The following is an 18,957-nucleotide window of genomic DNA, read 5'->3' on the forward strand; positions in this document are numbered from 1 at the left end:
CAAGGCTTTAAAACATGCTAAATTGTATGTGTGGAGGCTTAAAATAAACCCTGTAAAAGAAATGAGTCAATCCATTACTATAAAAAGCTAACATGAATAACCAGAAGCACAACCTTCTATCAGTACATGCTTTATTGATGACCACAATCAGTGTGAAATCAAGGTAAAATAATGGGAAAGAACAGTGGTGAAACTAGTAAAAATATAAAAGCCCTCAAAATGTTTGCTTAAGACTTCAACAAAGTTAAAATTTGGCATTTCACAAGAGAAGATACCCTGAATTAAGTATTTTACTATTTGGAATTATAATGGGAGAATAACAGAAATATGTCACCTTGAAAAGCACTCAAAATGAGAAAACTAAGTCACACTAGAACAAAGTCAGTGCTGTAGGTTAGGAAAGACCACAACAAACTCCTGCTCCACAAGTCTGCAAAGAACCCTTTCTGCAAAGAGCAATACCTAGCATCCAACTGCATAAAACCACTGCTTCAAAAGACAATTTCAAATTCTGTGCAGAAATCAACAAGGTTTTGCTCAGAAGAAATTAAAGCTAAATTGTAGCAAGGTACATTGCTGCTGTAGGAACAGTGTTATCATTACAGCTGACAGCCCATCTGCATCTGTACCCTGCCGAATGCAAAATCATTTCACAGTCTGGAAGATCTTGCCTGCAAATTCTATAGAGAAAAAGAATCACTGAAATATACCCGCCACTGAAATATAGACACCTTTGGAACAAAACATAACAGCTGTTAAAACAGCACTCTGCAATACTTTCCAAGAGTTTAGGATGAGACGTGCAAACCTTATGCAAATCAAACTTAATATTTATCTTGTACATTTAAAACAAACTAAAAGGGGCAGAAAAGTAACACATAAAAATGCACAGTGAAACATGTTTTGTCTCTTCATAATTTTCACTGGCACACTACCACATGCAGACTGACAGGTAAGAGAGTAACTCGTATTGAGCCTTACTTCTTCAGAAAGCACATTCAAAGGAGGGAAAAAATCGCAGGAAACTGCTTTCTGATTGTGGGGACCAGACCATCTTCAAATGGCACAGTCACTAATACAAAACCCCAGCTCTCCCTGTTGAATTGCTTTGCTGAGCACAGCTGGATTCTCCTGCAACTTCAACACTGTGCAGTAACTCACAACTTGGAAAGTGTTAAAAAATAACAACTTTCAAAAAAAAAAAAAAAGCTAAAGCAGCACGTACACACACAGGAACAGTGTTTGCCCAAACCAAGAATACCAGCCTCTGCCCAAGACAGGTTATGGGCACCCCAAGACACTCACATGGCCACACAACTTCTCCACCTTGCAGACACCTGCAGTGGTACAACTGCAAACATGAGCCCAAAGCCTGCTGTGGGAAAGACACTTTGAACTAGAGATGCAGCTTTATAACTGTCAGCTTTTTTTGGTAGGTTACTGAGATTCAGATACACTCGAGTAGCACATCTCAAGTCAAAACCCAGTTACAGATTCTCAGAGTGCACATTACAGTAGCAACACCTTGCTTAATTCAATGAGCACCCCCCAGATTTAATAGGGCATACATCCTGCACAAACCATAAGCCTTACAACAGGAGTTAACTGTGAGCCAATCTCACAAGAAAAGGTTTTGAGGTTGTTTTATTTTTTGTTTAATAACTTGACTCTGCTTGTCAGCTATCAAATCTCCACAGTGCTAAACATACAAACCTGTCAGTCAGAAGAACTAATATATAAACTCATGCTATTAATTCAACCCAGAAACCCTAAATTGACTGAAACTTCCAAGTTCTCAGCAGATTAAAGATGATATAGAAGACAAACACCTGTATCGTTATAACCTTAGTTACTACTATTTCATGTCTTAAGATGCTCATGGCTACTTAGCAGGAATACACAAATCTGTAGACAAAAAGGCAAAATACAATTTTTTGATTCCCTTGGAGGTTGCCGCACAGAAAGACTTTGCGGGCTCCACAAACACAGCTCTTGGGAAAACATGCCACCTGTCTTGCTCTTCCCCAGAAAGTTCATGCGCAAGCTGAGCTCAGCACCTACCCTTCCAGAACAACTAAGCAGCCTGTATGTGTTACTGCATATAGAACAGAGACATAAATGAGGTTTACACCTAATGGCTGCCAGTTCAAAAGGATTTTTTCCATGTATTTCTCAGTTTAGCACTGGACTGGTGTAGTCTGAAAGTTTTTGAGCATAACTAATAGATAGAACAAGAAGCAAGAATATCCTCTTTCCTCATTCTTTGTTAGTGTTTTGAACTTGCTCTTTGGCTTGTCCAGCCCCTACTTGAAATGCCTTATATTCTCTCACTCAGCTGGAAGCAATAGCTCTCTCCCTCCACCTTACTACAGAGAGGGAACACAGAGTGCTAGAAGCAGCGGGCTTGACATAACTATCTCAACTGGCAGGATGACTCTGTGCCCTTTTTCTTCTGATTTAATGGGAAGAGTGCTTAAATGAGTTGTGGTGACAAAACCATCCCAGGTAAATACAAGTCTTTGTGTAACATGTGTATGTGTGTGTGCACACACACACGTATATACACATACACACAGTAAGCAGATGCCAGCATCTAATCCCTTTCTTTCAAAACTGGGCCACCTAAGGATGTACACTCAAGTCTCTGCACGCTCCCTGCATGGCTTTAAAATGGTTGTCCCCAAGCCAAATACTGCTACTCTTGCTGCTTATTCATCAACTCTAGGAAGAAAATTACAAATAAAATTCTTCAGCTGCTAACTAATGTGGTACGCTCATTTAAGATATGGAAGATCCAGCTTCAAGTCTCTGGACACAAATGAAGGGGGGCTTTGAAAGTATATTCTAATATCCAAGCTAAAGATCTTAACCAAGACTATCAGCCACATTAAGACAGAAGAGCTACATCTCAAATTTCTAAAGGGTTTAGCGAAAGCTTGACATTTCTTCTTGGAACATCATCATTACTTTCTACTTTAGCATGGGGTGACCACTCTAAGATACAGCTGTGCCAGTCAAATCTTACTTTAAGTCCCGAAAGAGAAAAAGAAAAAGAGATGGCAAAGGAACCAGGATGACCTAAGTCTATGGGACATTCAGGAGAAAAAAAGTAAAGCAAACCAAAAAATGTTAACCAGGACAGCAAAACTGATCTTGCCAACTCCATAACAGAACTGTCCTCCCTCCCTCCTTCTACAGCGACATCAAACCCCCTCGCTTCGTGCCCACTGTTTCCACTTCCCAACTTCTCTCCCTCTCCTCTCTGCCAGCTGGAAGACACATTGCCATAGGCAAAGGACCTGCTACCTCATACGGAAAACACCACTGCACATTACAATATCCCACCACATGTCATTTTTGGGGTGTTTTTTCCCAATACTACCTGTAAAAGCATAAGAAATGCTACTATTCTCCAGGGGGAAGCTGTCACCTGTATTACTAGAATCACTTTCCCAGTGTAAAACTCAAAATCAGAGAGAAGAGGAGATTAGATGCCTCTCACATCTCATTAGCCCCATGTGCAGCCATTATACTTTGACCCAATATAACGTACTGAACGCTGTGATGAAAGTATATTGCAGCTAACGTGTTACTTGTGCACCTCACCAATCACAGCATTTCAAGAATATCAAACACAGCAAAACATTCTCTGCCCCCCCATAAAGCCAGTTCAAAGGATATTAGATCCACATGGTTAGAAATAAAAAACATTTTGCTATGGCTTAAGGAAAAAATCATTCCAAAAAAATTGTACTACCTCCCCCTCCTGCCATCACAGGACAAAACTATGCAGATTCCTGCCAACAGTCCCCTAAAAAATCCTCTCTGAACTAAAACTAAAGCCATTAAAGCAAAAGATAAAATTGCAGTTACTTAAAAAAAAAGAAAAGGTTATGTTCCTTTTAGTAAGCACAAAAGGAATACACATCAGCCCTTAAATGAATGCGAAAGGAAATGCACTACTCCCTCCCTTCAATAAAGACAGCTTCTCCACCTCTGTTAACATTTTGCTAATTAGTAGGGCTACCTTGCCCTGAAAGCTTCTCATTTGGGTTCCACTTTAAAGAACCTAAAACCCAACAAACTCCAGCTTCCCTCCCTTCCTCCCCCACATCTACCAGGTAATGCTGTGACATTTCTGCAAGAAACAGACCTGAGCTTCAACCTCTCTCGCTCCAGCATTTAATGACATTCAGCAAGAAGAAGCAAAAGCAAGTTCACACATAACACTCCTATTGAACACGCCTTGATACTCAGGTGCAAGTACTAAATTCTTGAAGCAATGTGAAAAACATTACCCTACAGCAAATTAAACCAGCATGATTGCTGAAATGACAGTGAGCTAAAACGGGATGCTATGTGATTAGCTTCTGACTGAAGATTAGTTTCCACTATTATATGTCAGACAAAACATCAGAACTTAGAACCTAAGGAATGGTATTTGCTTCACAGTTCTGCCAGAAAAGAGGCGTCCACATGGATAACTGTGCTTATGACAATGAATACTGGCTATAAGAAAAGCCAATTAAATTAACACTAAAGGATTTGAAAGGATTTGTCTTTTCCTTTTGAAAGGTGCCAGTCCTCCACAACACTGTGATACCTTGTGCTACAGTTCTGTGGTTTGTGTTTTGTTGGGGTTTTTTTTAATATTTGGCTGGAAAACACTACAGAGATGCGACTGGTACTGTCTTTTCCTTTTACACATTCTTCCATTGAGAAAGCCTTTTCAAAGACTAACTAAAAGCACATTCAGAAGGGACACAAGATCTGTCACTCTCAAGATAAGCTATGAACGAATGGAAAATACATGCATAAAAGCAGAAAAAACCTACCCTGAAGTGTGTATGTCCCTTTTCCAGTGTGAGCTGTCAAGCAGAATCTATGTAAGCCCATTTCCTTAGTAAAGTCAAACATATACAAGAAGTGTCCATGCAAAGTAAAAACTAAGGATACCAAGGAGCCTGAAACACGGGTAACTTCCCTTTAGCTAAAAGAAAGCTGGGAAGGCCGAAGGCAGCGTGAGACATCTTGCAAGGACGTCCTGTCACTGGGCTTAGCTGTTGTATAGCAAATCGTGTCCTGCTGCTGAAAAGCAGGCATTTCTGCCTGTGACAGTGCCGCGCTCGGGGAGAGGTTGGGAGAACATAAACCAACAGGCAGGCAAAGCTGGCTGCGGAGCTCCCAAACCACTCCCTCCCATGGATCCCCCGCTGCCGCAGAACGGTTTTGTTCCAAGAAAGCCTGATTTTCATTTCATTTGGGATGAATGTCAGGGACTGAACACTGCATTATAACAAAACTTCATATTTAAGCTTCTACAAAATTGTTTAGTTCTCTAATATTCCTAGAAACAACATGAGCCCTCTCTCCTGGAAAATACAATGACTAGCTATTGAATTTGGCATATGCTGCGCTGCTTAATTCAGGATCACCACATTCCATTAATTTGGGGGAGTGGGGTATCCACACTCACACTGTTTGATTATCTTGTCCCTTTTACAGCTAAGTTGGGGACATTCATGAACAAGGCACTGACTGCTTCAAAATCATGTTCCCGAACCCCTACTCTGCAGACCTGTGAGGTCCATAGCTTACTCTAGTAAGCACTTGGAACATAAAAACAAAAAACAAACCCCACAGAAATGCATTATATAGGGGCCCACATCAACCCCCTTCTGGGGATCGGCAAATCTGAAAAAGGTTGAAAAATTAACCATGTCAAGTGTTTCAATTCAGGCTGCAGCTCACAGGTTTTGTCAAGAAGGTGTCTTGTGCTTCTGCAATCGAGGGCACTAGCGGAACGCGGCACTAAAATCAAGAAGTCAAGAAAAAGAGGAATCATGAAGCTGGGAAAAGAGAAAGGAAGGGAAAAGCATAGATCAAAATTTATTAGAGCAAAACTGAAGAGGAAAAAAGTGCTAGCTTAAAAAAGTTTCAAGCCACCTTTGCTTCCCCATCATTCAGGAAAGCTGTATGAACCAGATGTGGAGAAGCATCATCCCCATAAAGGTTTTTCCAAAGCCCACAGACTTCTTCACATAGAGACACAGGCACTATGGTTCTGGATGGCGACAAAGCAGGAACTGAACCAGCAGACACAAACCTCCACTGGATCCCGCCCGGCTTTGCAAACAACACGGGGCCCAGCCCAGCCCCACTGACTTTCCCTCCCCACCAGGTGCAGGCATGCTGGCCGGGCAGCGCGGCCTGGCACCGCCGCTCTGCTAGGACTGAGGGAAGGAGGCGGGAAAGATCCTAGCAATGCTCTAGGATCCCAGGGAGGTCTGGTTGGCTTTCTGTACCCTTCACCTCCACCAAATCGTGCTTGCTACGTTTGCTATATGCACATCTCACAGGTCCTGTGAGCTAAAGTTTGGATGCAGCATATGGGGGGAAAAGTAAGTCCCCATAAATAATGGAACTGGGCCTTTCCCTAGTTTTCCATAAGATTTACATTCTTTGAATAAGGAAGGAAAAACCCAGAAATTAATTGGCCATTAGTCAGGGAAATTTTATTACAAATCAAACCCACTTGCTGCAGTTTTCCAGCAAAGCTTTTACCGATCTAAGCCGGATAGCCAACATGGCAGCAGGCAGAGCAGAACCACTGTGGCCTGGCAGCTCCCAGCTCCCCACGGCCACCGCCCAAGGGCACTTGGAGGTCACACCTGATTAACCCAAGTTAACAATCCTACATCTTCTAGGACTGACGCCCCACTTAAAAATGAAACTGGAGAATGCAATCCGTCACCCGCACGCTCAGGCCTTTCCCAGCAGCACAAACGGCCTCAGATTTCTCAGAAAATCTCATGCGGGCTCACACTAAAAACAGGCTGGCTGTGCTCCCTGGGAACAACAGGCGGCCTCACATTTTTTTCTGGGAAGATGCGTTTAAAAAATAAATGAATGCATAAAAAAATAAATGAATGCAGCAAGGATAAAAACGCATGTTGTTGTATCCACTGATCTTTCTCAGCCAAAGCTGCTGGGGAGGACTGCAGTCACCGGGCACTATAGAGAGGGGGGAAAAAAAAAAAAAAAAAAAAAGGAAGGGGAGAGTTTTTGCTTAAAAGGACTAATTTTTTTTCAAATGCTGATACAGTACTGAATTTTCTTAAGGTTTTCTGTTCTCTTCCTCTCTTCCCCCATATACACCTGTTTTTTTTTTCTTTGTACCATAATACATTTTCACAAAAATTCACTTTTAGTTTCTTTTGAGAAAATGCTGTAGGCATGAAGGTATGTGTTAACTACCAGAGAAACAAGGGAGATACGCAATAAGGATGAGACCACTGAGACTCCACCACTTGCTTCTTCAGCAATTTTTTCAAGGTATTCTCCCACTCCTTTAAAAAAAAAAATAACAAAAAACATAAACATCCCAAAAAAACCTACCTACACAAAAAACACCCTTTTCTTGCACAGCCAGTTTTATTCTGTTCACCTCCTCTTTTGAGACAGGCCAGAGCACAGTCTGACGCACTGTTCAAAATCAGGTTTTGCATTTTTTAGGAGGGGCCTGACTGTGAAAGTCTGATTTTTCTCTTCACAAGCAGAAAAGAGGCTTGCATACTTAAGGAAAACAGAGTTAAGCAAACCAAAAAAAACAGAACCACTGCCACCCCCCTTCCCAGTTTCTACCAAAATAATTAAACTTCCATCCAACACTTGGCAAAACAGCTAAACAAAATTCAGTTTGAAGTGATGTTACAATAAAGCATAAGTAGCTGGGTAAGTCTGCACTTAATCTTTCTGCATTAGAGATATATAATCTTTATAAATATTATAAAGAGTTTATATTTTACATATATATTACATACATATAATCTTTATAACAACTGGTTGTGAAATGTGGTATTTAGATGACAACACTATAGATATGCAGAATTCCTTAGTAACTAGCTGGGGAAAAAAAAAAAAAAAGAGGGGAAAAAAGGGGGGGGGGGGGGGAGCAGAAGAAGAAGGGTTATAAAGGTTAAATCCAAAATTTCCCTGGTAAAGATCACTACTTAACTGTGCCTTAAAACTGACAAGTCATGCAGTGAGAAGGGCCATTCAACTGATGGAGTAATTTTAAGATAAGAATCCATGTATGCTAAGAGGTTTGGGCCTTCATGCCACATTTCATTACCACAAGACACTTGGTGGGATACATGTGCAAGCCTCTGAGGAATTAATTTCCTTTATTCTTTTTCAAAAATACAAGATCATGAAGGATGGGGAAAAAAAAAAATCAGTGGAGACAAACTTACTGCCTTCTTGAAGCATCTTAAACCACCCTAGAATACTTCCTAGCATCTAAACACAAACTCAAAAATACCGTCCTTCCATTGGCTTTCCCTGTATTTTATCTTTTTAAAGTAATAGATGAAATGAAGTGTGTTTGGAACTTTAAGGTTAGGGAGCTTTAAACCTCCTTTTCTTTTTGCAGTGCTAGAAAAAAAGACTTGTTTAAGAAAAATGTATGTACTTGTTAGTAAATTTTTCCTTAATTAAAAATGTTGTTTAAAAAAAAAGTAATTGAAAAACTTTCAAAAAAAAGATCCAACAATTCCAGAAAAGGCTGTTTAAACAGACTTGGCATCTTTGATTTTTACGAAATTTTAGGAGAACTGTTACATAAGCTAAGTCAGCTCTTTAGATTAAAAAAAAAAACCCAAACCCAAAAAACAACAAAAAAAACCCCAACCAACAGTGACCATAGCACTTTTTCACCCTTTTTATTTCTTTTTTAAAAACTTTGGGTCACGCTGTACACCTCTGCAATGAAAGTCCATTGCCACTACTAACCCACTGCCTATTCGTGAAATAAAACAAAGTGCACCGGAATAGGTCACCTTTGTTCAACATTTGACTTGAATTAACAGAGCTGGACTAACAACATCCCCCTTTCCCCGACCAGAGGAATGTGCATGACAACATAAAGTAAGCAGTATTAGAACACTTCACAGCAGCTGGTTTATATAGCACCTGAAACGCCAAACAGCTGCATTGCATTGATCTGTGAAGATCCTGATGTCATTACACAGCTCCAATATACACAGCTCATCAGAAATGGGAAGAAAAGGCCTCTTTGGAAACAGACATCCAAGCTGAAAATAATCAATAAAAACCACATTCTGAAGAAAAAGAGCATCTGTGAGTTTCGTCAGGCTTCAACAGTCTTCAGCAAACATGCCACTGAGAGTTTAACTATAGTTCTTGCTGTAAGCCACATTAAGGAGAGCAACCATTACATTGGCTAAATATATGTAGCACTAATTTAGAGCAGGCATATGCATCGTTTATTCACATCAGAACTGGAAGGCTGGAATTCCTTGGCTGGAATGAATGGGGATAAATCCATAGTTCAGCAGCAAATTGCAATGCAACGAAGTTTTGATTAATTGGAACAGAGTACTGCCGTCCTTATTATTTAAAGATCCCAACTACTCGTTCTTGATCTTCTCAGTATTTTACACTCAAAATGACTGTAAAAGAAACTGTTTACAGCTAATACGGTCATAGGTTATCCTTCTTCAGAACAAGATAACTCTTCATTAAACAGCTAAAATTTATTTGGGCACAAGGCAGACTCCCAATCTGAAAGTGTAACCACATTTCACAGCAAAAGCAAAAAAAAAAGCTCAGCCTCACTCTCAATAATAAGAACATATTACACAGTATGTAGTGAAAGTATTTCACCTACAGCTTTCCCTGCAATAAATTTAAATTAAAATCTACCCTTTCTTCTGCCTAAAACTAGTAAATGTTTTATTCAGGGACTGAGTATATCTCTGGCTACGTCCCTGCTAGTGAACTAAAACAGGTTAGACCACTTCTGCCAGCCACACTGCCCAGATCACCCGCATTGCCCCATGTTCACAGTTCACATAAACCAAGTTCAACCCGAATTATTAACGGCAATGACTGGTACCATATCCCACAGGTTGCTGTATGCTTAAAATTGTTGCTGAATGACAAATTTTCCATGTCAGAATCCATATGCAGGTTGCATGCACAACACACAAGAAACAGCAACCACAGTTGCCAGTCTGCATCTAATACTGTGAGCTGCAGATGTAAGGAAGGGTTTATTTTCTATTTATGATTTTAGCAGTAATGCCATAGAGGATCCTCAGACTCTGACGTGATTTAATTCATAAAATTACTGGGTCAAAATTAGGAGAGACCTCCCACAAGTTGATATTCACATTCCTCCTAATAACGTGAACCACAGATTTAGGATTCCAGCCTTTCTTTTAAAGGACAATGATTAAGAAAAGCATGAACCAACACATCCAAAGCACTTTTTGACTTCTGTGGTTCATATTAGGCAAGTAGCATTACCTGCATTTTTCCAGCAGGGAATCAAGACACAGAAATATGCAAAGTGTCTTGGCCAATTGTTGTCGCAAGGCAGGAGCGAGATGCAGGATGCCCAGTTGCCAGTAGCTGCATCACATATGTAAATACATAGGGCTCTCAGCTGACACTTGGGCATCAGCTGTTGCCTGATTAGTTCTAGTAACGGCACTAGCACGTGGTAGTGCTGGTTCAATAAATAGCTGTTGCATCCCATCCTCCAGGCATTATTCATATTACCCTTAGAGCTGAAATAACCAAACTCAGTCATGCCAGCCAGAAAAGCCTTATCATTTTCCTATCATGAGGAAGCATGGGTTAGCTTCCTCTCTTCCCCCAGCAACAAAAAACAACAGGCCCCAACCAAATAGTCTGCTATCCATATTTCCAAACTGAAATAAGACATCCGTATGTTGAAACAATTAATGTCTTCTTTTGTTATTTAAAACACACAAACAAAAGCAGATAAGGTAACACAGACAACAGCACATGGTTGTGGCATCACAGGCAGGTCATCCTGTCCCGTTTAAGGAGAATCCAAACCGGCAGAAAACATTTCACCCAGTTAATCTTTAGCCTTGAAAAATGCTCAATAAAACAACCAGACTCCTGCATGGGACAGGACACTAACAAGCTTCAAGAACAGACCCTTGATTTGCCAGGCCCTCACAGGGGAAAGGTGATGGCACAGTACTGAAATAACAAAAGATTATTGGAGGCTACAGGAATAACTTAATCTATAACCTAATAAAACCTGATGGATATCAGTAGTGCCAAAATCACTTACCAGTTCGTAGTTGCTTGGAAGAAAGCAGGGTGTCACCACCTGGAATAAAACACAATAATAAAATAAGAGAAAAAAAGATACTTCCTTTGGAGCTGACCCAATCCCATTGACTGAGCTCCCTCAAATACTCCAAAATCCAGGCAGAGGCAAATGGGCACCAACCAGACCAGGTGCAGAATCCGAGTGTCCTCAGCTGCATTACTTTCTCTCAGCCCCCTGAACAGTTTGCATTAGCTCAGTGCTAACTCGGTGCCTTGCACACATGCTGTCATCAGTGGAGCCAGCTGAAGAGTAATGCCTTCCCTCAGGTCACATATGCAGGGAAATGTGGAGGGCTTTCTTCCCTCCTCCAGCCTTTGCAGCCTTCTCATATCAACTCAGTTTTAGTTAATAAATAAGTATTCTGCTTTTCATGTACTCTAGGACTTCAGCAGTTCCTAACACCTTATTTCTTGTTCTGGCTTTTTTAATGGGTGTAGGCTGAGCAGAGAAAGCAGAACAGATACTCCGTGGACTCACATAATTTCAGAGGCTTGGCTTCACGTTAAAACGCTTCCTATGGAGAACATGTTCTGGATGCATCACACCAAAAAAAAAAACCAAAACCAACCAACAAAAACCACTCTTGTTTGACTATTCAAAACTAAAACACAAGAAAGCCAAGGAAAGCATGACTAACTCAGATTACCCGACGATCTAGGGAAAAGCAAGAGTTAGCTGCAGGCACCCTCGGACCTCACACAGCCAAGTCAAAAGACTGTGGTTCATCAATTTACACCACTCAGCTGAGCCCCAGTAAGTCATCATACACGCTCACTTTAACAAGCACTTTGAGGCTAACCCCAGTGAAAACTCCTTTCATTTAACGCGTTCACCTTCACAATTACAGCTCTCCAGGATGGACTCGCCTCTCAGCCAACAGAGCAGAGCCAGGAACTCAGCAGCAACACCTGGACTACAAAGGTGTTCTCTCTCTGGTCCCACTGGTGAGCTGTCCCACCAGCTCTCAAGCCATGGCTCAGAGTGTGTTACCGAGTAGGAGGGGCCTGATGCATCACTTATAAGCGTTAGAGTAATAAAAAGAAGATGCCATCCATGCAACAGAGCAAGCTGAAAGAACAAAAAGAAACCTCAGTCCTGCAGGCAGCCCAAAGAGACAGACCCGATTACACCAGGACAGCCTGCTCTGGTCTTACCTCCGAGGAACAGCTCTTAACCACCAGCACGGAAGGGATGGCATTTGCCTTCATAATTGCTTGTGAAAGGCATGTAACTGATTCTCAACACTTCTTAAAACACAAAGGACTTATTAAAAAAGTAAATAAAAGTAGCAGCACTTTGATTTTCCACTCCCAGCCTCCCCATGATCTCCACACTATCCCTGAGAAACACAGGACAGAGAGGAGCTGTGGAGGTTGGTCTGCTGCACCCTTGGGCTCCTCAGCAGGATTAGCAAGTCCAGGGTCTTAATACGCCACATTTCTGCAGCTCGTTTCATGACTGCCTCTCGTGATTCACTAGCCTACCCAACCAAACATCCGTACTAAACACATGGAAGATGTTAACTAAGCTGTCATGATAGCACTCCCGCTGCTGAAAGCGAAGACATCTGCCTCTGTGAGCCCTCGCCCAACACAGCATGTAAAACTTCAGATGCCACCTTCAATTACAACCACCAATTCTCCTTTCAAGCCAAAGTGGCAAACCACCAGGCAGAGCAGTTTGGAGCACTAAAATCCAGCTTTTGCTAGTGTTCTCATTAGCAATGCGTAAGGTTAAAATAGATAAAAACTGAAATTTCAACTATTACTTTCCTTTCTCTGCCTACACTAGGAAGAAAAAGAATTAACGGAAACCCCAAAGGAGCTTGCAGGCTGGCTGGGTAGTGCAGTGGAAAAGCAGAGATGAACTGATATTACATGCTCACATAATTAATAATCAGAAACACTATAAAATAATTGTCATCACTGGAGCACATCAATATCACCTCTTCTCTCTCCATTCCCTCCACTATTAAAAATCCTCGAGGAATCAAGCATCTCCTTTCCCCTTGGCTAACGAAAACACAACCCTGCTGTAACCTCCTCAATAATTACAGCTGACTCACTGCCTAAGAAATAAGAAAAGTCCTCTTTATTCTGACACAAGAGCACTAGGGACATCCACGGGAAAAGAACTTCAGCAAAGAATTACGGATTTTTTTGGCAGATCTGTGGCATTTTGTTCAGTCAACTCACACACGCTCAGGGCTGTAAGATGATGAGAGCTAATGTTAACGGTTAGCACTTCCTTGGTTTTTTTCTTCTCTGAGCTTCACTCTGCCTACAACAGCTATACGGAGCAACCTGACTTTACAGATAGGCTCCATCTTGCCCTGGTTGTGGGTCTTTCACACTTTCTTTTTACAAAGATCAACACTGGTGTTAGATGGTGCTGTTCTAGGACTACCAAAAAAGTTACATAAGACCCCTTCTGGTATGAACTGCAATCCCTGGTGACCACTTATTGCTGTGTTGAACCGTCACTGAACCGCAGAGCACTGTAAATGCATAACACAGCCAAAGATCTGGGTGCACTGCTACTGTTTTTGAGCTACAAAACTCAATGCAAGACACACTGAATCATCCAAGGTGCATTGACTTTTTTTTTCACTGACTCCATATACACAAATAGCGTATTTCTTCCCAAATGAAGGAAAACAGTCAAGGTCTCTATGTCTCCTAATTTCAGGTCTCACAAGCAGTTGCAGCAAATTCTTCCACTGTTAATCTAGACGCAGGTTAAAAGCAAAAGAGCTGACGTGTTCACAGATAACAGAGGTTGTCACAAGGTCTAGGCAACCTCAGCTGAGGATATGAGTGGCTCCAACTCTTTTTTTCCTGGTTTGCAAAGGTCTGAGACATACTAAAAAAATAAAAATCAGCATTTAGAAAAGAAGTATAGAGCTGGAAAGCAAGACCGCAGGGCTTCAATCCAGTATCAATACAGAGACAAAATGGACTATAAACATCTCATTCATCAGTTGAAGAAGTTATGCATATTGTGTACCAACCACGCTAAACAATAAATGTCAGGACTTTTCTGATTCTCCAAATAAGCTGCAGCTGATCTTAAAAAAAAACCAAAAAAACAAATGATCAACAACAACAAAAAACCCAACCCAAACCAAAAAAAATATGAACACAAAACCAAAACCGACATTTGTAATCACCTAGTTTGTCAGCTTTTCTTTATTCTTTTAAGAAATACACTGGATATGCAATAGTGTAGTACTTCAGAGTTCCATACAACCAAGGTGCATTTAGCTTTCGTACTCCTGCAAATTCATGTATTAACAACCAGTATCAGAATATGGACATGTCTTGCCTGATTTTCAAAACCAGTTACATTTTCAGCACCTGACTCATGCACATACATGCATATAGACGTATTAGGCTACCCACAAATAACCAAGCAAATACTGGAAAGACAAACTACCTGTTCTTGTATACACAGTTAATACAGAAACACTTTCCTGGTGGGATACTTCCTGAATAGAGCCTTAGTTTGGAAAACTCCCGTATTGATGGAAAAAAAATTTAAATAATTACTTTGATGAAGAATTCTGTCTCCAATGAATCTGCAGGTAGTTTTCCTTCATACTACTGTAACACCAGCCACACCAGTTAATGAGTAACCAACCAACTCCAGATAAATGTTAACTCAAACAAGACAAAATGTCAACAAATTTCAGGATATCTGGCACTAAGGAAATAAAATGTGTCCCCGCCTGCTGTAACAGACACGACAGTGCCCCTCACTGCTGCACAACAGGTCATTTTCTGGCATATCCCGTACTTATATTTCAAGGCTTTTTTTCACTCCTAGGTGCATCTTTCATTTTTACCTTCCTTCCTTTTTATTTTCTTTTTGCAAGAAGTAGGTTATCATTCAGAGGAAGAACCATCTTCAAAGAACGAGCCAGTTATTCCCAAAGGTGCATTTCAAAGTCCAAATATCGAACGCTATCATATCGCTTTTGCAAAAGCAATTTAACAGTTTGGCTATACTGAATTACTTTCTTCCAAGGAACAGTTTTATCAAGTAAGAAACGCTGGCATGCATGCCACAGGTTACGTGTAACACAAAGGATGTGCAAGGGGAGGATTCTTCATCAAATATATACATGACCTGCTAAAAAACAGTTTGTTCTAGTTCACTAATTATCATGTTACAAAATTGATGAGAAAGGGGAAAGAGAGCAGCAAGATGAATCCACTGATACCCTCCAAATCATGTGCAGTTACAGTGATGTTAGGAGACCTTGTGACTGTTGCATAAATGACTGTCAGGAGCCCAAATGGTAAGCTCATGGAAATACTTAATATGTGTCTTTACATACACATTTTTCTTTCCCCAGGTTTTTTTTGGTTGGTTGGTTTGCTTTTAAACACACACACCTATTTATTTAAAACTACAGCTTTGGAGTTAAGCCCTGAAAACGTAAGAAATTTCTCTGCTTAATTTTCTTCTTTTGACATGCCTGTCAGTGATCATCCCCTTCTTGATAGGACAAGGGGGAATGGTTTTAAACTGAAAGAGGGCAGATTTAGATTACATATTAGGAAGTGAGGATGGCGAGGCGCTGGCACAGGTTGCCCAGAGCAGCTGCAGGTGCCCCATCCCTGGCAGTGTCCAAGGACAGGCTGGACGGGGCTGGTGGGAGGTGTCCCTGCCCGTGGCAGGGGGTTGGAACTGGATGATCTTTAAGGTCCCTTCCAATCCAAACCATTCTATGATTCTATGATCTTCCAACCCACCCCACAAAATGCTCAAATCATAAATCCCCTTACTCACTAAGGAAACAAACTAAAGGACATTAAGTGCAGCATCTCTTAAAGTAACTCTGTGCTTTCAAAGATACAACTTGTAAGATGACTAAATAAAAAAAAATGTAAATCCAAATTCTAGAATAAAAAGGGACATTATTGGGATATTAACTTGGGATTAAAAAGTTACACAACTTCTATTTAATAATAATAATAAAAATAATAATAATTTAAAAACAACCAAAAGCACCACCACCACATCTCTAGTTGTGTGATCTAACTCAGTATCTAACTCAAGACTTTTGTCCTGGAGATTAAGCAAAGCACCCTGAGCATTTCATGCTAGAGAGAATAGCTATAAAGCGTGCCCCAAACCCACTGTATTTTCCTCTTCAAATTAAGCATGTTTTGACACATTGAAAACAGCAGCCTTAAAGGAAGATCTACCAAACACAGCAGAAAATGAACGAGCACTTTGCAGTCACTACAATGTTTTAATTAACAAGATATAACTGTGTTCCCACAAAGAAAACAAAGGGGGGGAAAAAAGTAATAGATACAAACCAGCACTGTGATTCAGTGCACCTATACACCATTTCCACTTCACTTCAGAACAACAAATTCTTTTGCCCTAGGGAAACAACCCTCCTACTTGACTAATGTAAAGCAGTTCTGAAGTTAAGTTTCTAAGAAACAAAAAGATTGCATTGTAAATTGCAAAGACAACTACACCTGAAAAACTGTTCATGGGCTTCGTTCATGTTTATCAATAAAATGCAAAGATTTATTCACATATAATGCTGTCATAGAGTGTGCAGAATCCAAGAAACAACAGAAGAGCTTCCTAACACATTACATTTTTTCTCTCCTCTCATTCTGTGATAAAGCTGCTACAGGGAACAACAGAACAATTCAAAACCACATTCCAACAGTGACATTTTGGCGCCCTTTTATTAATGTCTCAACTTCAGTATTTTTTGTTTGCTGAAATAATGCTAACACTATATGGACCCACCTCAACGAGATGTAAAGAGGATCAGCAGAACCTTGAGGAACTCTCTATGTGTTTCTTGGAAAAAAAACACATGAGTAACTGAGTACTGTAACATCTAAGCCATGTTCCTACAGGCCTAACCCGTGCACAGCTCTTTTCTGTCTACTAGTGATTATGCCTTATGAAACAAAGTCTGAAATTAGCACCTGAAATGGAAAGTTACATACCTTCAGGAGGGACTTAAAAATTTAGAGTAGTTATTTACATACAAATCCCTGTTTCCCAGACAAAGCCACAAAGCTGTTTCAAACAAAGTTGCTGAAGGAAAATAAACCTTTCACAATTAACTAGGAATGCAGCCATCCCCAGATACAGAAATGTATTGTTCACGTATCTTCACCACCTCGAAGTCTGGCTTTCTTCCATGCTGTGATATTTGATCTTGCAGAGTCACAGTTTCAACCTATGTTGTAAAAGTTGTTCTCCAGCGCTCTGAAGAACAAATATACAGCAAGACATTTGCCACATAGGTTATGGGGGAGAAGGGTAAACTGAAGAACTTCTTCAGAACTCCAGTGAAACAGAAGATCCTTAGAATCAAAAATGGATTGTTATCTCTCCTGATAACCATAAACCAGTAATCAGAGGTGAAGTCCTCTTCTTTATCAGGTCACTGGATTTGCTCCAAAAGAGTTCAGAAGCAAAGGACAAGAAACTCACTCAGAAGAACCTGGATGTCGCTAAGAGGTTAAACCATACAGCAGGAGCCCCAAGATCCTAAAACTAGACTTCTACCAGGCTTTGCACCACCCCTTTGCACTGTGGTCTGGTTTGACAGCCTGAACTGTATGTAAATGGAGTGCTGGCTCCTGTCCCAATTAATCTGTTTAACCACAGGTTTATAAAGTAGGTTGAAAGGATTTGATGCTAAATAAGTGTAAACACATAGTATCTTTGCTCAAAGTATCTCACTTTGCTGCTGCTTTAAAGAACAGTTAAAAAAAAATAATCCTAATTTGGCAATTGCACACATCTTTGCAAGAACTGACTTCTGCTTTCTTTAGGTCAGATCTGACCTCTCCAAGCTTAATTAGCTACACATTCCTTGGCAAACTATGTTATCCTTTCAGGATTCCAGGCCTATTTATTTTGGTGTAATCCCCATGAGAAAACATGCTTCATTTGCAAATTGAAACAAATCTCGCAGGGTTACCAGACAGGGAGGCCCTAGCAAGCAATGGCGGCACAGTTCCCTGGACATACGCCTCTCCCAAAGGAACACGCTACCAGCAAGGATTGCATTTGCTCAAGGCAACAAGCTGTGCACCAGACCTGCTGAACCTCAGAACTGCCGACCTTTTACATACATACATATATATATATGTTGGTGTGATTTCTCTGGGTTTCAGTCTGCTTCCAACAGCTGAGCAACAGTGTAAGAGCTAGAGACATTATGGTTCCCAAGATAGCATGAAAGCAATATTTAAACAATAAACTTAGGTTAAAATAGGGGGGAGTGATCTTTTTTCCTTAATATACATTATAGAGAAGAGGGCAATGTGGTGAAGGAGGAGGGCTCCAGAAGACAGCAATGACAGTCTCTTCTGCTCAACATCACAGAAAGATATAAAGACAGAAGTCACTTCAGACCTGTTGGTAAAATAATTAGTTGGGGGGATGGGGGTGTTTGATTTTTATTTCCCTAGAGTTGAAAACCATCCATCTGCAGGATGATTCTCTGCAACTCACTAAGGCCAGTTTAATGCATAAATTTGTTAAATAACAAGAAGGAAAGGAAAGATAGCTCTTTGAATGAGGCCACCCAAAGGTACATACAACAGTCCAGCACAGGCTGGGTTTCAGCCTGTGATAGAAGGTCTGCAAGAGTCATGTCCAAGAGGCTGAATGACCTCTCCAGCAGGAACTTCACCGAAATCCTTGGGGAAAACCGCTGGAGTACACTGCTCAGCATGTCACAGGAGGCCGAAGTAGCCCAAAGGGTTGAGAACCACGGCAGATCC

At 40.8% G+C, this 18,957-nt stretch overlaps 1 protein-coding gene across 9 annotated transcripts in view; it reads right to left on the reverse strand.

Annotated features, from left to right (window-relative positions):
* The window catches only part of TNS3 (tensin 3), a 235,740-nt gene that overhangs the window by 125,645 nt on the left and 91,138 nt on the right, over positions 1-18,957 (reverse strand). For 7 of the 9 annotated variants that reach the window (XM_037386083.1, XM_037386084.1, XM_037386080.1 and 4 more), the window contains one exon: positions 11,135-11,173. In XM_037386083.1, coding sequence (XP_037241980.1) covers positions 11,135-11,173 — 39 coding nt within the window. Of the gene's footprint in view, positions 1-11,134; positions 11,174-14,611; positions 14,690-14,724; positions 14,776-18,957 lie in introns of those variants that run through there. The other 2 variants (XM_037386088.1, XM_037386086.1) reach the window with 2 other exon arrangements.

This window comes from Falco rusticolus, chromosome 4 (genome assembly GCF_015220075.1).
Source record: "Falco rusticolus isolate bFalRus1 chromosome 4, bFalRus1.pri, whole genome shotgun sequence".
In the NCBI taxonomy this organism is placed as follows: Eukaryota; Metazoa; Chordata; class Aves; order Falconiformes; family Falconidae; genus Falco; species Falco rusticolus.